General features: G+C 42.1%; 1 protein-coding gene across 2 annotated transcripts in view; it reads left to right on the top strand.

The window, feature by feature from the left end:
• Positions 1–1,120: 1,120 nt before the first annotated feature.
• The window catches only part of NKAIN3 (sodium/potassium transporting ATPase interacting 3), a 193,994-nt gene continuing 173,149 nt past the window's right edge, over positions 1,121–21,965 (top strand). For both annotated transcript variants that reach the window (XM_083451448.1, XM_083451449.1), the window contains exon 1: positions 1,121–1,543. In XM_083451448.1, coding sequence (XP_083307574.1) covers positions 1,490–1,543 — 54 coding nt within the window. In that variant the 5' untranslated portion in view covers positions 1,121–1,489. The remainder of the gene's footprint in view (positions 1,544–21,965) is intronic.

Raw genomic sequence — 21,965 nt, 5'->3', positions numbered from 1 at the left:
AATTAAAGAAGGAAAACATATAACCAAGCATTTGTTGAAGTAGTAACAATGCAATAGACATATAGGACAGCGTTGCTGTTTTAATCATCTAAAAACATAAAAGTATCCACCACCACCCATCACAAGAATAAACACCAAACAGCCACCATGTCATAGGATTGATTACTAGGGGTGGGACATACTTGGCCCACCCCAATATTTTATTCAAGTTGGCACCCCTGGTGGGCTGACTTCCTAAAATCAACCTCCAGTTTTCTACTTTATAGATTGCCACACTTTCCCTGCATTTGGGGGCTCATGTTAGAATGGATATTAGAGGTTTATCTAATATTCCCTGGCTGAAGATGAATTCCTAGACACACTTTCCTGGGAGAAAGCGCCATTGAAGTCAATGACCCCTACTTCTGGAGTAGGCAGGCATAGGATTGCACTAGTGAGTGACGCAATTTATCTATTTCTGAAACAAAACCACGCCGTTCTACAAAGTACAGGCTGGGCCGAGAGATTGATGAGAGCTACTTTTCACTTTTTCTTGCTCATTCACACTTTTTTAAAATAATGCTATTGCGTTCTGAATGCGTCGCTTTCCCGGAGCCCTCCGAATACTGTCCAAGACGCCTTCCTTCCTTTCTTTTCTCCTCGCGGGTAAAGGGCGGGAGCGCCTCGCCCCTCACGCCCCGCCCCTCACTCTCCCTCCGAGCCAATCAGTCCCTCTTCTTCGCCACGCCGTTCAACTTTCCCGGGGAGAGCCGCGGTGGGCGCGAGCGCTGGCTCGGAGCCTGGGAGGAGCAGCGCGCCGATCACGCCGCTTCCCCGCGCAGCTCGGTGGTCGTTTCAGCTCCTCGCGCGGGCGACCAATTGCACCTCGCGCCGCCTGCGAGGCGCGCGAGTCCCCGCAGCGGCTCCTGCCTTTTCCCTCGGAGACCCTAAAGTGAAGAAGCCCCGCCTCGAGCGGACCGTCCCCTCGCCCCTCGCTCGACAAGAGCCCCCCTCGAGGAGGCGAGCGCCCCTCGCCATTTGCCAGCTGCCCGCCGAGGCGCCACAAACCCGCCTTCGGCTCCCCTCCCGCGCTGGGCACCTGCTGCCAGCCCTTCCCGCTTCTTCACCCGCGGAACCACCCCCGCCGCCTCAGGTCCGAAGTCCCATTCATAGGCTGGCTTTCCCGAGGCGCGCGCGCGTCGCCGGCCCCGGCAGCAGCCCCACGCCCACCTCCCCTCGGCTTTCGCCAGCGCCGGATGCTTCGCTCGGCGGCGGCGGCGGCGGCGGCGGCCAGGCTGCCCTCCTAAACGCCTTCGCCGGGGCTGAGACGGAGGGGACGACCGCCGCCTCTTCCTCGCGTTCCTCCTCCTCCTCCTTCTGAGGCGCGAACAAAGGGATTTGGCCGGCGCACGAGGCAAGGGCGGCGAGGGGCTCCGTCCGGATGCGGTGAGCGCGAGGGGCCGCTCGAGCGAGGCCGGCCGGCCGGCGTCTCGCCCACTTGCCTTCCACCATGGGCTGCTGCTCGGGGCGCTGCACGCTGATCTTCCTCTGCACGCTGCAGCTGGTGAGTAGCTGCCCTTTGGCGAAGGATCGCGGGGGGCGAGCGGGACCCTCTTGCCTCCCTGTTCTCTCTTCCCTCCCACCCAGGTCTGGTATTGATTTCCCCTTGAATCCCTCCCGCCCGCCCTGCAGCCCAGATGAGACGGATCCCCCCTGCAAGCTGCAGCTGGAGAGCTGATCTGCCTCGCGCTCCGCGAGCAGCGTCAACTCTCCTGCAACTGACCCCGGGAGGCTGGCGAGCCCAGCCTCGCAGCCGCTGTCCCAGGTGTGTGTGGGTTCAGCTCCCTTCCCAGTCCCTCCTCCTGCTGGCCTCGCTCTGGCCGGGGAGCTGGGAAGTCCGTCCGGCAGCGCGAGCCCTTTCCCAGAAGGTCAATTACAGCTGTCCGCGCTTGGCGGACTCGCTTGATTCTCCCGTGCATGTCGGAGTTGCCTCGCAGGATCGCTCCCTGGAGCCACACGGCTCTTTAGCAGCTGCCACGGCCTCCCTCCGCCTTCGGCAAGAGATGTGAGGACCGAGGGCCTTTTCATGCCGCGTGGATCATAAAGCTTTTCCTTCGCCTGGGGAATAACGATTTCTAGAAAAGCCACTGCGTGTTGCCCATAAGATCAAAAGCAATGCCAGTTCTGGTGTTCATTGCGCTTAGAGTTAGACAGTGTGTATATATTTGCAAGTAGTCAATTGTGTTTGCTACGAAGTATGCTAGGTCCCCTCCTCCTTTTTATGTTCATTGGATGATGGTGTTTTCCCATTGTAAAGGAGGACTCCAGGTAATGCTGTCTAATTCCCCACCCATTCCTTATTTTTGGTCTCTTGTGTACCGTTTTTTATTCCTGCACATCCTGCACTTTGAAGGTGGATTTTCATTCTGGCTTCGTTTCAAGGCAGTTTGAAGTGTCTGTCTGGCTTGAGGAAGAGATTTCCTCTCTCCCCTGCAGAGTGCTTAAATCACATATTTAAATGTTGCACAGTTCTATGCAAACCTTGCTTGTTCCCATTGTATCAACTTGACAACTGGGTATTAAAACCACTTCATGATCAATGTGAGGTCAAGGTGTTCCGGAAGCACCTGATGGGGGGTACTGCATGCCTTTTGATGGCTTTGTGGCTCAAAGATGAAATCTTACCTCTGCTCACAGCTGAGACATATTCCTCCCCCTACTGAAGTTGCAATTTGTAACATCATTTAAAGGCTGTTGTCAAAGGGCTGCTTTTGTTTGGGTTTGACACTTGGTTTTCATGTTATCAAGAGTCACTGCTTTGTTTCTTTCAAATGAGATAAAATGAAGAGAGCTTTCTGTGTATTCGGTTGATAGCACCACTGAGATGAATATTTTGCTCTAGGTTCACTGTGGCTGCATGGCAAAGGGCCTGGTTTATGCTGTATGGTGCATACAGTCTCACCCTTTGGTTTGCCCTGACTGTCTGTGCATGCCTCTGTGGCATATAACTTCATTTCTACTTGTTGGGTTTCCATTCCTTGTTGAAGCTGATATAACTATTCCAGTGCAAATAGCTGTTGAAAGATTTGACTCTGAACTCAGACCCATTGAGATGGAAAGGGACTACAGCTCATTGGTAGAGCATCTGCTCTGCATGCAGGAGGTCCCAAGCTCTATTCCTTGAGTGGATAGAGGTGGGAGAGAACCTTGCTTAAAACCCTGAAGATAGTGTCAATGCAGGGAGTGCAAAGCTCAATGGACCCAATGCTTTGGCTCCATGTAGGGCAGCTTCCTATGTCCCTAATGGGGCTTACTCCCATGTCAGTTGATAGAATTGCAGCCTAAAAGACCATTGCGCCTTCCACAGTTTATTGGTCTTTAGTTGCTGTGGAACAATTGTGGATATCTTGTGGTTCAGCCTATGACTGGCTGGGCTGGATGGGAGTTGGAGTCCAGCAACATCTGGAGGGCTACATGTTCCTCGTCCCTGTTGTAGAACATTGTTTCAGTTCTATTAACTTGATAGCTTGTGCACATAGTGCGGTTTTCCTCTTGATAATAGGCAGGGGCTAACAAGGTTCAAATGCTTACTCTGGAATAAATAGGCAGGGTTAAGGAAACAAAAGCAGAGTATTTCATGAGTTTTTGTTGTGGCACAGCATAATGTCCTTGTGGAATAATCACATGGTATGTTTTGATCTAATTTTTAAGAAGTTCTATTGAATATTGTTTTGTATAGATTCTGTTTAACTGGTTGTATATATATATATATATATTATCGTATTAAACAGTATAAAAATATACAGATAAGTTACAGAAATTGATTGGTGATAACTGTGTTTTCCCTTAATGGCTCCTGTTGGTTGTACTAGGTGGTGTATTTATCTCTGATTAGTATTAATTTTCCTGTGGCGGCTGGAGCTGTTTCAAGAGAGGCAGTAGGAGAGTATGGCATAACTGTAGCTGACATCTGAGGTGCCCTGGATGTTGTCATAAAATGGAATGAATTGTACAGCAGTGTTAGAAACCCAGATGCACAAGCTAGGGGACAAAAGGCACCTTAAGCCTTGGTGAATGTTCGCCAGGTGGTTGGACTAGATGACCCTTGGAATCCTTTCTAACGCGACAATGTAGGTGAAGAAGATTCTATATAAAAAAGTCCACAGTTTTATGCGACTATTAGAAACAAAAATATGTAGACATCACCTGAGCATTCAGGCAGTTTGCCATTCTTTGTAAACACGGAATTGCCAAATGTGTATTGGGCAAGTGTGCTATATGACTGTGCGCAACTCACAGCTCCATGGGTAATGTCTATTTCAAAAATGATATACACACGCATAGACTTTTCTATTGTCTGGAATGGAAATCCCTTCAAACCAGTTTTAAGTAGTACAGTTGCCCTCCTATTGAGAACTCTGTACTTAGACTGCATCATACTAAGCTACAGATAAGTATTCAGTGCTCAATGTAAGGACAAGAAGAATATAATTTCTAATGTGATAACCAACTTTATTTCAGCATGATTCTGTTGCTCCAGTTCTACATCTCCTTCCTTTTGATTTTAACAAGCCCCAACTCTATAATTTTCCTTTTAAGTTATGCTGAGAATGGGGAAACAATGTCTCCATTCACATGTAGTAGTAAAATTGTTTCCTTGCTGCTTTCATATCTATTATCTTCACATTATAGGCATATGTGGGTGGAAAGTGTATCCAAGCTGTTGGAAGTGAATGCAAATGGAGTGGTAAATTCTCTAAACCAGAGCTCCTCAAATTATGGTCCACAGAGACTACAGTGGTACCTCTGGTTACGTACTTAATTCATTCTGGAGGTCCGTTCTTAACATGAAACTGTTCTTAACATGAAGCACCACTTTAGCTAATGGGGCCTCCCGCTGCCGCCACGCCGCTGGAGCACGATTTCTGTTCTCATCCTGAAGCAAAGTTCTTAACCTGAGGTACTATTTCTGGGTTAACCTGAAGTGTATGTAACCTGAAGCATATGTAACCCGAGGTACCACTGTACTGGTCTGCAGGAAAGTTGCAGAGCTGTTAATAATATGTGTACTTGGCCCTGTATTACCATACTTTAATATTTAGTGACAATGGAGATCAAGGCTCTTTTGACAGGACTGGATTTATCAAACAGGCTAACAAGAACTTGAACTAGGGCCTGTGACTTTCATAATACAATGCTGGCGCAGTCTAATATTTTTTCTCATTAAAAATTACCATTTGAAGAGGCATTTCTTAGTAGTCTGGGATAGGACTGACGGTTTTCATAATATTGCACTTTTTAAATGTAAACGTTGGTGCTGAATAAAAAGAAGTTTATTAAGTGGTCTGTCAAGACACCCAACAATTTTCAAGTAGGGATGGGAATTGAGATCAGCTGCTCTAAACCTTCATTTCTCCAACTGTGTAGTGGTTTTTGAGACTGTGTATAGGTACAAATGAGAACTGTTACAGTCTTTTAGGGTATAATTTTAAAAGTCACTTTGCTGCTTCAAAGACAATATTAATCTAGATGTTTGTGTTTGGTAACAGAATGTAAAAAACCAACCACAACAGTTGCTTTCATATCAACCCAAATATCAACATCCATTTGTGTGATTTGGAACAGGGCAGATCAGAAATCAAGAATTGGGGGTCAAGTGGCAAATCTCAGTTGTGACTAAGGAGCACAGTACTACTGACTTGGGCCATTTGTAAGCTATATAGTATAATGTATAGTTAATACTAGAATTCCTAGCACATGTCAGCTTCGTGTGTCCCACAGAGGCTGTATCCGCAGATTGCCCAATTTCACCTTGCCACCTGCTCCCCACCCCAGTCTGCCAAAGCATCTGTTTCCTGGGCTGAAGGCAGTGCGGCTCCCATGGGAAGCGAGGCACACAAGAGCGACACACTCTCTCTCTCTCTCTCTGTTGTGTCTTCTCATCACAGTTTCGCTCCCTTTAGCCCACCATGCAGCTGCTTGGTGGGCTGAGGAGATCTTGATTGTCAGTGCCAGTCATCTGGGAAGGGGTGTGTGTGCGAAGGGATTGCCCTCTATTGTGTGCAAGCACATGAGCCCACCACAGGCCTCGAGCCAGAATGGTTGTCTGCCTCTGACCTAGCACCTTCTTTTGCTCTCAGCTAATTATTTGATACATACAACAGCTGGGTATGATTTCCCCTGCATTTGCTCAGTGTAGGGTTGATGTATCTTTTTGCTCTTCCTCTCTGTTCTATCTGAAAAGTCCAGTTCGATACATGCAAATGCACTGAAAAAGAAAAATGTTGATGACAACCTACAAAAAGTGGGCACTTGTGAATTAAGCATGTTTCCTTGTCAAATAAAGCTCAGTTCAAATAACTCTTGAAGGCAACATTTCTCTTAACATAATTACAAAGTGTTATTTGGATAAATGTTTTAACACCAAGGCTCCTTAACCTCTGTAGGGTAGAAAGCAAAAGCAAATCTGCCTGAGTACCCATCTTTTGCTAAGATCCAGCTAGTAGCCATCCTCTTTCTTTTCAAGCTGGAGTTAATATTCCCCCTCATCTGTCCCACCCCCCACCCCCTGTATATGGTTTAGACACATAGCAGACCTATGCACACAATGGGACTACTTCTAAGTAGACATGCATAGAGTTATGCTATCAGTTAAAATTGGGCCTACTTGAGTTAATCTGACTGTTCCAGGAATGTGGCAAATGTAACCTCTGAACAGACACATCCATATATATGACAGGAATTTCTTCAATTGCAATAGCTTAAAATTGATGGAAATCACTCCTTTGTCACTCTAGCTGCATCAGTGGATGAGTTAGTTTAGACTTTACATTCCATTCATGATTTCAGGCTTGTATATACCCAGAGATGGTTCCTGGTGTGTTGTGCAGAGTAAATTGCTATAGTCAACTTTCTGTGTTGCAAATTGCTGTGGGAATCACCCCTTTGGACCAGGGTGTCTTCAAGTGCAAATGGGTGTCTGGTGGAGGTTATCTGGAGAACTGATTCAAATTTCAGGCTTGTACTTCCAGCAGAGAAGGAGGCCAGCCTGTATTCCAATTGAGAAGCTTTAGACTGCAGGTGGGAATTTGTGTGCCTTAAATGTTCTCCACACTAAAGATATAGATATACAGAGTCCTCTACATTGAAAGCAAGATGCCAGGGAGAAGAGCTTTCTTCTTGACTTCTAGATTCTAAGACTTATTGTATGGAGGAGCTTTTACTCATGAGATCCACCTACCAAAGGTGCTGGCTCCAGGCAGTTGAAGGTGGTGTAGACCCCCCCTCAGTGTTGTTGTTTTTTGAGGGGGGCAGGCTTCCCCATTGTTGGAGCCAGGCATGGTTGGGTCCCCTCAATGTGCTTCAGAAGATGGCACCTTTGTAAGTCTAAAAAAGCTCAGATGAGAAATAGGAGTTACTCCTGTGTTGTATGTAAGAACTAGATCATATTCTTGTTAATTTACATCTGAGTTGCAGAAAAGTGTGTATATTGTAGTGCTGCATTTACAAAAAGTAACCTCTCTTTGCTTCTTTTTCAAATAATTTTTGCCACTGAATAATTCACTCCATTGAGGTAATCTTTCTTTACAGTGTACATTAAATGTATTATTTATATTCATAAATTCAGACACAGCTGTGAATATCTAGGAGATATGGCTGTACTCCCCTGTAACAAAAATTTAAATAATTACATTTTTTAAAAATGCAAAGGGCTTCAAGGAAATGTAAGGAGAGTTAATTGAAGATGTTTGACTTCACTGTCTTGGGAACCTAGAAACAAAATCTGGGTTTAAAACTTTTTATTTTGCCTCCATTCATATATATTATAATGTCTGGTTAGAAAACAATAAATATCATCTGACTAAACCATTTCCTTTTTTGGGGGGGGGAACCCACCCCCTTGCCCTAATTCTGCTAAACTTTGATTAAGTTCCAGAGGAAACAAGGTAGCTTCAACTAGCCCTATGTATGTATACCCTGAAGTAAGTCTTGCTGACTTTAGTGGGGCTTATTCCTGGGTAAGTGTATATAGGATTGCTGTGTTCAATCTCATGACTATTTTTAGCTGGATTGAGGCCACTCTTGTTGTTATACCTATTTTCAATGCTTGTGCTTATAAGCTGAAAAAAGTGGCTAAAAAATATCACACACACACAATTGTAGTACATGGCGTTGGTGATTAGCTGACACAAGTGATGTTGGAAGTTCTAGGTCAGTTGATGGTAGATTGTCCATTCCCTGCCTCCCTCCTGTGAAGGGGGTGAAATGCCATGTCTTTGTGTTGCCAGGGTAAGCTGTTGTTCATGACAGAAGGGCAGAGGGTAGCTTAGAGCTGCTGTTTTCAGCATCAGCCCCACATTTCTTAGAATATGCAATTCTACTCTAAGACGAGTCAAAGCATTTCTGTCCAAAATATGGAAAGTGATTACTCTTGAGATATTTATTCTTCATTCTATTAAATGGGCATGCAAGCAAGCCCTTCGATGAAATTGTGAATCTGATTACATCAAAATAATTTAAAGTAAGGTTACCAGACGTCCCCGGATTTACAAATCAGGCCCCATACAAAATCAATTGAAGTTGAAAAGTGTCCCTGGATTCATTGAAAAAAATCTGGTAACCTTAATTTAAAGCTTTCTTTTCTCAAGGAGGTATCAGAGAATTTAGAATTATATTCTGTTTCTCTGACCACAAATTGCAATTCCCTATGCCGGAGCAATGCTAGAGGCAATATCACAGTTTTTAGTGTGATCTTTTATTTGCTTTCTTGGCTGCTTGCACTCAGTTATATCCTTATGATCTTGCTAGGAATCTGTGCCTTATGGCAGTTTCTGTGAAACTACCCTCTACCCCCCTCCCCCACTCCCGCAAGGGACCTTCAACATCTTGAATATATACTTTGGGTGCAGCTCTTCCTCTGCGATTACGTTGCTCATTCTCATTTTAAAGATAGAATTGCTAACATTGTCACTCATATTATGCCTTGCTATTTTCTCAGATATGGAACTATAGTTAAGATTTATTGCACGTATCTCAGTTCTGCTGTTTATCAACAGAGAATGCATAGAAAATAGCCATTTGCTGAATGCAATGACCCCAGTTAGGGATAATAAAACAAGCCAAATAATAAATTAGATGCTGGAGTTAACATCTGAGAAATTTACAGCATTGCCCAATCCAAACATTCAACATATCCAGAACAGTCATGGAGGAGGAGACTATTAGTTCATATTGCTAAAGTCATGCTGCATCATGTAAGATACAGTGAATGTGAAAAAGCTTCCTTTTTAATTTTTTTGCTTGGAATTAAATAGTTACCAACGTGCATGGATTATTTTAACTGTGCCAAACATGTGATTTCCACCAACTAGCTGATTTTAAGGACTATTTTTCCACAGAAACACAGAATTGTAGAGTTGGAAGAGACTACGAGAATCATCTATTCCAACCCCCCTAAAGTGCAGGAATCTGTTACCCAGTGTGGGGCTTGGACCCATGACTCTGAGATGAAAAGTCTCATGCTCTACCAACCAAGCTAATGCACTATAAATCAAGGCAGTCCCCTTTATTTGCAGAACTCAATTTGGACTTACTGAAATCAATACATATGGGGCAACATGCCAATCAGAACTAGTGTGTGATACATTTCCCTTATCCTAGAAACAGGGAATCTGTGGCCCTCCAGATGTGGGATTCCAGCAGCCCCATCAGGAATGGCCAGTGGTCAAGGTAGGTGGCAACTGTAGTTCAGCAACATCTTGGAAAGTCAGTTCCCCAGCCCTGCTTATATCGATTCATCTTGGATAAAGCCCCATTGAAAGTAGGACTTGCTTCTGAGTAGACACATTTAGGAGTGTTCTGTGAGCTGGACCCTACTTTTTTGGCAGTATCTGGTTAGTTGTGATGATATCTCTTCTTTTGTGGCATTTTTGCCCACAGTGGTGTTTCTTGCCTTCTTTTGGTTTTCAAAAAATGAATGTATTAGGAGGACTCATTTTTTGTTTGCTTATTTATTAAATTCATATACAGTGGTACCTCTGGCTACATACTTAATTCGTTCCGGAGGTCCGTTCTTAACCTGAAACTGTTCTTAGCCTGAAGCACCACTTTAGCTAATGGGGCCTCCCGCTGCTGCCATGCCGCCAAAGCACGATTTCTGTTCTCATCCTGAAGCAAAGTTCTTAACCCAAGGTACTATTTCTGGGTTTGTGGAGTCTGTAACCTGAAGCGTATGTAACCTGAGGTACCACTGTACCACCCTTCATCTGATGACCGCAGGGCAGTTTACAGGGAACTAAGCAGAGGGCCTTCTCGGTAGTGGCACCCGCCCTGTGGAACGCCCTCCCACCAGATGTCAAGGAAATAAGCAACTATATGATGTTTAGAAGATATCTGAAGGCAGCCCTGTTTAGGGAAGTTTTAAATGACTGATGTTTTATTGTATTTTTAATATTTTGTTGGAAGCCGCCCGAGTGACTGGGGAAACTCAGCCAGATGGGCAAGGTATAAATATTGTTATTATTATTATTACAATACATTATAGGTTTACTGGACTAAGTCCTAATCTGAAGATTGAGTGGGTCAGCTGGACTAATAGTGCTTTTTGAAACAGTGAACTGAACCCCAGGAATGCAGACCTGGATCAGCCCGTTTGCAAGCGCAATTCTGTTTTCTTTCATAAATAGCCACACATTATTTCCAGTGTCTAAGGCGTCCCCCACCCCACAAAATAATATCCCATAGTTATATAAAGAGCCTGGAACAGAGAGGCTTATAGCCTAATTCTTCAAAGAACTTCCATTTGCAGCTCTTCACTTGAAACAATGGAAAATGGCAATGTTTAGTACTTTTCAGAAGGCACTTAACTACTGTAACCATGCCACTGAATAGGTTGTGTAAGTGCAGGCACTATTAGGTAGGACCATTAGATGAAGTCATTGAACCATCAGGAGGCTGGATGTGGGGGAGGAACTGTGTTTTTTCTAATCTAAAAATGTTGCGGTTGAGCATACACACTGGGATCATCCTCTGGGGAAGATTTCTTTCAAACATACCAAGCCTGCCAGCACTACTATCTAGCATTTCACTACTATGAGGGATTCACTTTGTAATGTTTCACAGATATTGACACCATGCTGCGTATCTTGGGTCATCTATTATTAACATACGAGCAATTTTGCCTGGCTAAAAGTATGTTCTCATTATTCATACTTCTTTTAACCCTCTCTGCTGTTGGAAGACTCCTGCTGCCTACTGCTGCTATTTATTTTTATGCCCGGGATACAAAATCATCTTGAATGTACACAAAGCAAGCTCACTATTGATTTTCCTAGAAGTGTCCCAGATTTTGATCCTATCCGGTTTTGTAATCAGAAAAGGCTTATACCTTAACTGCTGTAAACTTGCCTTTGCAAAAAAAGATAATTTCTGTGTTCACCTGTCAGATTTGTTGCACTCTGCACGCCTAATGGTAAAACAAATATTGAGTGAGGTTTCCCCTGCTATCACTGCAAGCAAGAAAGAACCATTAATCGGTAGTAAGCCCATGCTTTTTAACATCTACAATGAACCTGCTGGGAGAATCCATTCAGAGGTTTGGGGCTGAAATGCCATCAACGTGCAGATAACACCCACTCTGCCTTACTTTTTCATCTGCCTGTCCCAAGAATCTCATGGAACCTTAAAGACTAATGCATTTATTATGTTCATAGTAGGCTTCATTGCAGTAACAGCAAACTGCTGATCACGTTGTGATTGTGCCAACTACAATTTCAACATCTTTTTTTACAAGCACTTCTGCTAAGCTAGGTATCCCCCATGCTATACCTGTTCTATTCTACTGCTAAATGATGAAGTCTGCATTTGTCTCTATTGAATTTATTTAAAACTCTAATACAACAGTATTTTTTTTGGTGGGGGCAGACTATCTATGGACCTGGGTCATAACAGGTGCCATTCTCTCATGCACATGACAAAGGGGGAAATGCTATTTTAAGAGGATTCCTTCCACTTGCAGCTTTAAAAACACATGTATTAAAAAGGATTCCCAGTTGATTGGTCACAACAAAATATGTTTTGATCAATTAGTCTAGTCAAATAAATTTAGCCATCAGGCAGGAGGGAATATTCATGGAAGACAAGACAATAAAAATCTACTAGTGTTCAGTATCCAAAACAATGTGTCCCTGATTACCAGTTGGTGAGGATCACAACTGAGGAGAGTGTGATTGTGCACATCTTCTGCTTGTGGGCTTTGCATAGGCATTTGGTGAGAACAGAATGCTAATACAAGTGGGCCTTTTGGGTTGACCCACTAGGGCCCTCCTTATTTTCTCATCTTTAAATGGCCAGCGTTTCCCCAAAATGTCAAAAAGAGAAACCTTTGATTGCTTTTAATAAAGATGTGCCATATATGTTTACATGCCGGTCTTTTAGTGTTAGAACGTTATCTGTCACTGACAACTTTGTAGTGAGGGAACTGGACTTATGAATTGTCTTCTTGCTGTTGCTATGCCATCCAGACTAGCCTACAATTATTTTAGAAGCTTTTAGTAGGGCATCTAAAAATCTTTAGGGCTTGGTCATCTTTCAGAAAATTAACAGAGCTGAAATGGCAATAGCTGTTTCAGCTCAGTTTCAGATTTGTTGGGGGGGAAATAAATCTGGGCATGTCTGTGACAGAGCTCTTCAGGCTCCCAGATCTTCCTATTGCTCATATTATGCTGATTTTACTGTTCTCCTTTGGTCTTGTCTCATAGACTACTGAAGTAGATGAAAGATACACATTGGAAGTAGGTGTAGGCAGCTAACGCTGTAGTTTTGTTAGGGAGCTTCATTATAAAGAAATTGTGAGAAGCACAGTTTAGTGTTCTCAGAACCAATCAGAATCTCAGACATAACTTTATAGTTAACATTCTTTTTCAGAAAATCAGAACCTACATTTGTCCAGAATCATTATTTAATGATTCCTGCAAGAGCACCAGGTGCTGTATTAGTGACACACTTAACTTTTCAGCAGGAACCATGAATATTCCTAAGGAAATCTGCCTTTCACAGCCAGGAGCTATAGCAGCTTTATCGTAGCTCTGTAAAGCTGGTATCACTTCTAGCTGTTAATGGCAGATTTGCTTGGGAATGTTCTTGTCCCCTGCTCCTTCACTGATGGCACTGTACAAAGAATAATTGAGATACCATCACACACATAGGCACACAGCTTGCAGGGGTTGCCACTCACCTGCATTAAACTGGGATAGTATGGGGACTGAAAATGCCGGGCAGTCTATGGTTTTTGAGAGCAGAGCTTTCCAAACTATGTGCCATGCAAACGCTCCCCACGCTCCTTCCGGGGCTGGAAAGTGGTTAGTTTAGCCTCTGTTTTGCTAGTAAAATTGAATTACTGTGTCGCAAAATGATGTGGAACTGAAGTACTACTATGTTGAGAAATGATGCATGTCTAAAAAGTGTGTCACCAACATGAAAAGTTTGGAAAGCTTTTAAATATTTTAAGTACAGTGGTACCTCGGGTTAAGAACTTAATTCCTTCTGGAGGTCCGTTCTTAACCTGAAACGGTTCTTAACCTGAAGCACCACTTTAGCTAATGGGGCCTCCCGCTGCCGCTGCGCAGCCGCCGCACAATTTCTGTTCTCATCCTGGAGCAAAGTTCTTAACCCAAGGTACTATTTCTGGGTTAGTGGAGTCGGTAACCTGAAGCGTCTGTAACCCAAGGTACCACTGTACTGTAAAATAAAATAGATAAGATCAGGAAATGGTTGGGGGAGAAAGAAAACAGATTAGAAGCAGGGTTGTGTAACTTTGTTGACTTTCTGTGTCATCAAATAAGTGAGTTATATCAAAATTACCATGGATGAGTTTCTAATTGTATTAAAAAGAATGTTTTATTTACATATAAGAGAAAGGTAAATTCCATGTGTCTTGGCAGAGAGAGGTCATGTTTACACTAGAACATCTGATCTCCCCTCCAACCCCTACTTGCCCAGGTTTATAACTTGCAGCTGCCTACCCCCTCCACACTTGTCAGTGTCTTTCCACTTAACTGGCTTATGTTAACCTTCACATACCAGCATGCTTCGTTTTAAAACATAACACATGAAATATTAGTACATATTGACAGATAACAATCTAATTAAATGCAGGCAGGAAATAAATGCAAACCATGCAATTGCTATGTCTCAGAAATACTTCAATTACAGATTTTAATGGCTAGATCATGGTTGCCATTTGTTACAGCACATTGGGAAGTAATTATCAATGCTTGAATGGAAACAGAAATTGTAGAGGCCGGATTTGAGGTGGGTGGAAGGGGAGGAAAGAGAAAACAATAGAATAAATGAAACAATAATGTTGAGAAAGGAAAAGGAAGCAGCTTTCCAATGCAAATACGATTCTGCATCTCTTATTTATGTTGCCTAAGGAAACTACCCAACAGAAGTCCTCTTGTACTGTATATGTGAGGGCGTTCTAGTGGCTTGTGCCTTAAATTTTTTCAAGGTGCAGTAGGGAGAATTGCCTGGTGATGCTGAGACTTGGATGAAGCTCATGCATGCTGCTCCTATTTCCCACTACATACAGGTTTTATATTAGCTTCCTGAAGGTAGAAAGGTAATGTTAGTGCTAATTGTTGCCACTCTTAATTTTTACTATGTTTATCTTGTCTCTATTTGAGCTTTGCATCATAATGTCATGGACTGTGCCTCTTGCGTTTCAAAGTGTTTGGCCTCACTGTTTACAGTCTCTCTATATAATGTATATCTGCCAGCTGAGTATAACACTTCATGCATCTGATCAAGTGGATTCTAGTCCATGAAAGTTTATGATGCAATAACTCTTTTAGTCTTTAAGGTACTGCAAGACTCTTTTTTTGTTTTTGTTGTAGCAAACTGACACCGCTACCTCCTCCTGAATGAATGGAGGTTGTGCTTGATGGATTGCATTGTTAACTCTCTTGCTTAACAAGACTTAAGAGTGAACGTCCTGTAGAAAATTGCACTAAGTCTCCATTTGCATGCAGATGATTGATAATGAAGGGACCATGGGCTGCTCAGCTTCCTCATATAGCACATTTGTATTAAGATAATTGAAAAGGCCATCCACTTAAGATATCTGATTGGTATGGTTTGTGTTTATGCAGCTTATACTTCACTGCGTTATAAATATTAATGAATTAATCCTCCCATCTCTCTACCAGGCTAGTAAGCATCATAACTGTGCTCCTTTTATAGATGAGAGAAGTGATTTTCTTAAGGCCATGTTTGGTGCTGATGTCAGAGCGGGAGCCTAGGATTTATTAATGGCTGACATTTCTTCCTCATATAACTGGGATGTACCCATCAATGTCTATTAAGCTGACTAGGCTAACAATTATGACCTGGTGTGAACGAGCCTACCTCCTTAATAAATCTTCACTCAGTTTGCACTGTCTCTAGTGATCTAATCAGATTAGTTTTACTTTTGCCTTTTAGTTTGACTTGTTGTTGTTCCACAGAAATAATGTTGGTGCTGCCTATATTTTTTATAGTTTTACAAAGCTGTTCAATGATGGAGCTGCTGAATAGCAAGTTGTCAGGAAAATTCTGATAACCACATGGGTATGTTCTGGTTTGAATGTGTATCTCTCAGTATTTTCAGCTGTAACTTGCAAAACCCATGTTTTGTACAAATACAAATCTGTATTTGTAATGCGCATTCTCTTCTCAGTATTCCAGGATTCAGTTTTTCTTAGGTTAGTTGACCATAGTTTCCCATTACATCTGATCCAGGAAACTATGGTAACCAAGACCTGAACAACTTCAAACCATGGTTTATCATGCTAGTTTCTTCTACTCCTGGTAACCACACTTTCCTGTATTTAATGTAAAGTGTTGAATTAAGGAGGAAAGAGGAAACATGAGGATGATGACAATTATTATTATTATTATTATTATTATTATTATTATTATTATTATTTATTAATTTATACCCCACCCATCTGGCTGGGTTGCCCCAGCCACTCTGGGTGGCTTCCAACACATAAAAACATAATAAAACATCAAACATTAATAGTAACAATCTGATGGAGCATAGAGAGGCACTCGGCTCAGGGCAGGGTCCTGCTTTGAAGAGAGTGCTGGGCAAGGTGCTATCCATGGCTTCCTGTGAGGCCTGTCTCTTCTTCTTGCAGTCTTATTAGGTAGAAGCTGATGCTGGGAAGCTGTTTTTGCTTGTGGTACTGTGGGCATTGACAGAAGATGAGTATCACATCATATTCTTCTAGCAACTTTAATTCCCCACCACAACAAAATTTAAATGGAATGCCCAGAGCATTGTAGGTGGTGGTGCTCCGTTGATGCTGACTAGTGACCACTTCTCCTGTAGTTGTTGGCCTAAAAGTAAGCAGTTAGAGGTTATTGCAAGCTATCCCCTTCATTACTTCAGTAATCTCCACCCACCCAAAAGAAGAGAGGTACTTTTCTTTAGTTTTTGGTCAGGCTTCTGCTTTGATGAGGTGTTTCCAGCATCATCGTGCCTCACCTTTGAGATACATGTCAGGGTTGCCCAGGGGCAATAGGGAGAGTGGTGGTGACCATGGCTGCTACAGTTGTCTTATCCAGCACTTTTTCAGCACTCTGCATGTGCAATTAATTAAAATTACAATTAATTAGTTGACTGGAGACTCAGGTTGCATGATACTACAGACTTGATGGTGCCCTTGCAGCTCAAAGCTAAGCCTCCCAGGTCTGTTTTCAAAACCAATTTAATGGTCCAGAATATAAAGTACTGGAGGCTGATTCCTGGGACTCCTGGTTCAAGAACCTTCCCAGTACAGTGGTACCTCGGGTTAAGTACTTAATTCGTTCTGGAGGTCCGTTCTTAACCTGAAACTGTTCTTAACCTGAAGCACCACTTAAGCTAATAGGGCCTCCTGCTACTGCTGTGCCACCGCCGTGCAATTTCTGTTCTGATCCTGAAGCAAAGTTCTTAACCCGAGGTACTATTTCTGGGTTAGCGGAGTCTGTAACCTGAAGCGTCTGTAACCTGAAGCGTCTGTAACCCGAGGTACCACTGTACCTTGCATTCTAGCGCAAGGCTAGATGGCTATCTGGAACATATTAGGTTGTTCTAAAATGGAAAATCCGCATGTGTGCATGCATACAGTATGCATATGTAATTGCTCTGCATGTATGCATTTGCAATTACTCTGCATGTGTGTTTAGGCCTATGGATTCTGGCTTATATTTTAAAGCTGTTTAAATATAGCACTAGAACTGGATGTGGGTCATTCCGTTAGTCTGCAATTTGTCATACAATGTATTCCTTGGTCACTTAGCAGAAAAGGAATTGCAGCTGTGCTCTCTGAGACATAAGAGAGTATATCTGAGATTCCACAAATCTGTATAATAAAGGAGCAAATGTATTTGCACATGTGCTTCAGAACAGTCATCTGGCTTATGCCAATTATTTTTAATAGGAGCTGGTGTGGTTTTCATAGCTTATTTTTTATTTAATGTGACATGTGATAGGCTTGTGCATAAAGAAAAGGCTTTGCTTTGGTTCCTTGCTTCTGCATTTCAGTTCTTTTGCAAACATCAGTTCCCCTCCAACATCAAACCCTTATTTGTATGGCATTTTTCTAAGAATTTCATCCCCAGCCCATAACATTTCTGCAAAATGAAGTGTGGCCATTTGTGAACTACTGAAGAGACTTGGCAGTGCTTGCTAGAGAAATCTTTTGCCTTAATAAACTGCCTTTCTCATATTTTGGAAAGACACCACTTCCAGTTACCTAAAGATGAGAGCATTTATTCTCATTTTTTGCTGCTGTTAAGTATTGATTGGTGTAAATCAAAGAACTTGAAAGCAAAAAGAACCCGAAGTGTTTCCTTAACTATTGTTTTACCCACTGCTCTAGCAAACATAATGAAAGTTATTGAGCTTTCATAAAAAGAAGGTTGATCTGTTTTGACTGGACAGTAATTAGGGGTGATCAGGGATAGGCTTACCCTGAAAATGAACTTCACTTTCCAAGTGCTCCAACTGAACACTTGAAAAACCTGATAATAACCACCTTTCCAGCTACCTTTTAATCCTTCCACTTCCTTAGAAGGTGGGGAAATTACCTTACTAAAGGAGGAGAGGTTAACAGATGATGGTACAGCTAGATATTCTTGGGGTTTGAAAATTCAGCCAAGATAATTAAGTAAAATACCACAATAAATGGAATACAAACGCCAGAAGGCAATACATCAAAATAAGTTGGACACATTTCTATTAATAATCTTTTCTAATAATAATTTTTCCACTTCAGACATCAGTTTGAGATTTTTCTGACCCTTTTCTGCTGGATCTTGATGTGCCCTGTGCCACACCTTGTTCTCCTTAGTTCAAGATTTCTGCAATCTGCATCCCTCATCTCTTGTCAACACCCTCCTTTAAAAAAAAATCATCTTACTTGATTGTACCCCTTTATTCTTACACCAAAACTTAAAGTATTTTTTCATGCCATCTTTCAGAAAGACCTATTGAGTACACCAATATACTAACTTACAAGTGATGTAGGTGGCGTTTTGGTCTAAACCACTGAGCCTCTTGGGCTTACAGATCAGAACGTCAGCAGTTCAAATCCGTATGACAGGGTGAGCTCCTGCTGCTTTGTCTCAGCTTCTGCCAACTTAGCAGTTTGAAAGCACACCAGTGCAAGTAGATAAATAGGTACCGTTGCAGCGGGAAGGTAAACAGTGTTTCTGTGCGCTCTGGCACTCATCATGGTGTCCTGTTGCACCTGAAAAGCGAGATGAGTGCTGCACCACATTTAAATTTGAAAGTGAAACTAATAAATTCACAGGGTTTCCCTGTGAGATGGAAGTGCCATTTTACCATAGGCACCTGAAGTTGAAATTACACTTGTAAATTTCTTTCATAAGGTGTGTGTTCTCTCATAGTCAGTAGCACAATTAAAATGAAAGAAAGAAAATGAATTATTAAAGCTGGGTTTTTTTCACTGTCAAGTAATGGTTTTCAGAATGATGACAAACTCCAGACCTGTGAGCTGCCAAACTTTTGGTTTTACACTAAACGGAATGTTGCAATTTCTACACAGGAACATACTGCAGTTCATGAACCATGGGGTTCAGATAATAAATTATAAATATGTGCTTTTCTAGAAGGCATTTTATTTATAATATGCTTCATTACAAAAAAAAATCCATTTTTTCCTCCTCTAAGCTGCATCCAAATTTATCCTCATTCTACACACTTGGTTTGGACTTCCCTGTTTCACCCAATATTCAGTTGAGTGTTTTTATGACAATTAAGTTTATTGCTCCAGACCCTTGATTTTGTGATTCTGCTGTTTTTCACATATGTTCTCAACTACAAATAGGACCACAATTTATAATACTATCATATTGTTTTTCTTTTCCCTTTGGAAGCCATTGTATGACTGAAAAGCAGTGTAAAAATAAACTTTAACACAATCAATGATCAGCAGCTAAGTCAGAAGAACACACTCATTGAAATCATTGGACTTCTGAGTATGACTTAGTTGGCTATTGAGCAATAATTTCAACATAATTGAACATAAATACCTGCCAGTAACAAGTATCTTCCCGTTTGTTTTCTGCTTGTATTTCGGTTTTGCCTTCATTTTGTCAAAAGAAATTGTTTATGCTTGGATGAGCATTAGCCTGACAGCATCTTATGGATTCATTGTGATGTTCCCCTTCTGCCCTAATGTATATTTTATTTTAAAAAATGTGTAAACAATCAAAGGTTTGCAAGTGTTACTTTTAACAGTGAGGAAACCATGCTGTCTTTCTAAGATACAGGATGGAAAGTGCTTGCATTCAAACAAGAGTTGGAAGTGCACTTAGAGTTCCATTCACCTATTAAAATCCCTTCAGTATGGTTCACAAGGGGCAATGTTGGCCCTATGCTTTGCAAACCTCTCTGCATGACTCATACCTACCTGCTCCTACTGCCCATCAGCTGGTACACTGTTGGCCCAGCAAAGGAACATGGGCCAGAGGTTCCGCACCCCACCTTTTAGTGCTTACAAACATGCAAATCAGCTTATTGATAGGCTGAACCTGAGAACTCTTTATACAGTTTCAAAGTACAGTCACCATAAAAAAAGTATTCTTCTGTCTTCTCGGTGTGTCAAATTTACCCAGTCTTTCATATTTACAATGCAGATTTATCAGTTTATTGTGATTTTCTTTCTAATTCCTTAAATGCATCATTCTTTCAAGTTGTCAAGGCATAAACTTCTCCAAGGATTCAAAACGATGGCAAAATCAGTGTAGATATCCTTTGCAAGCGTAATAGCTTGTTTTGAGAACAGTAAGCAGTGTCCTAGAAAATAAATATGTCCTAGAAAAGGAATATTTGTAGAATTAAATGATGGCTGTTGAGCAGATGTGTTCCAGGATTAGGTATCCTCAGTTGAAGTGTTTTAGCTGTTCAGTAAATATATTCAAATATAGTAGTTGAGTAAATGTTTCTTCTGAAAGCCGCTGTAGTCAGTTATCAGAGTAATTCTGTGACAATTAAGATGAAATGTGAGAAACTGCCAAATTATCTCTGTAGAAGCACAGTAAAATTGTTCACAATTTCTAGTGGGAAACAGATCTTTTCCTTTTAATTTGCAGAAGTTATCATAACACCCATGAAATATAGCCTTTCACCCTGCAGATCTAATTTCTAGCTTGCTTAGCCCAGAGTTCATGCATTTTTAATCTGAACCACACAAAAAAATTAAATTAGTTTTTTAGCAGAGCCTAACTATATCTTACAATGTCCTGGTGAGCTTCCACAGCAGGGATCATTCTATTTTATTGTGAAGAAGATTGCCTTAAAACTGTGGCTGTTTCTCAGGATTTGTAGGTTAATGAGTCAAGGAACCCCAAAGTAGTAATTTTATAGAACCGTACACATAACCTTGCATTTTACACATGATTGTTTATTCATTGTTAAGTTTAGGTTCTTATGGAGATCAAAGTGAAAGGTTGCCAACTGCAAATCCCTGTCAAGGCAATCAACCACATCTTGCTGCCTTGCACATTTGTGTGTGTGGTGGTGGTGGGACAATGAAATGGGTGATGCGGCATTTATGGTGGGTTGATTTATTCTCTCCCAATAAAAGTTGATTGACACTCTCTTCACAACACCCAAAATAAAATATTTCATCACAAGACACTTAATTCACTTATGAAATTTGCTGTCATGTTTGTTGTGAATAGCCACTACCTTAAATAGCTTTCAGAATGGGGTGGGCATGTTCACAGAGGATAAATCTATACCCATAGAGAACTCATAATGTGTGGATCATTATACAGCCATAATGGCACCATACACACAGGTAGGTATTGCAAGGCTCAGGGAAACCTTAAGATTTGCAGAAGTGTGAAACATCTTTAGGAATAAAATGTGTTAATGGTGGTGGTGGGAAAAACCACCTTGAGCGCATCAAGGACTGAGCATGCTCAGTGGCCACAGAATGCTAAACATCTGTTTTTCAAGGCTAAATGCCTTGTGAGGCAACATGGAGCACATAGAAAGGGTTGGGCTACAGTAGCAGACTCCCCAGAAAAGCTCAACTCTACATGGCGATTATGCTTGAAAAAAGCCCAAAACTGCTGCCAAGGCTTATTGCTGTGTGGGGTATGTGATCAGGAGGGAGCCTGTGGGTTTCATGGGGAAGCCCTATTTAGCACATGTAACCTAAGGAATAGGGACACAGGTGGTGATGTTGTCTAAACCACTGAGCCTAGGGCTTGCCGATTGGAAGGTCGACGGTTCGAATCCCTGTAACGGGGTGAGCTCATGTTGCTCAGTCCCTGCTCCTGCCAACCGCCAACCTAGCGGTTCGAAAGCACGTCATTTTTCTTCTTCAAAATATAGTCCAGCCACCACAAGGTCTGAGGGACAGTGGACCAGCCCCCTGCTGAAAAAGTTTGCTGACCCCTGGACCTTAGGAACAAAGGGAGCTGCC

The sequence above is a fragment of the Podarcis tiliguerta genome (genome assembly GCF_965153285.1).
Source record: "Podarcis tiliguerta genome assembly, chromosome: 7".
Classification (NCBI taxonomy): Eukaryota; Metazoa; Chordata; class Lepidosauria; order Squamata; family Lacertidae; genus Podarcis; species Podarcis tiliguerta.
Note: the sequence above shows the minus strand (reverse complement) of the source record. Positions and strands in the feature narration are given on the sequence as shown.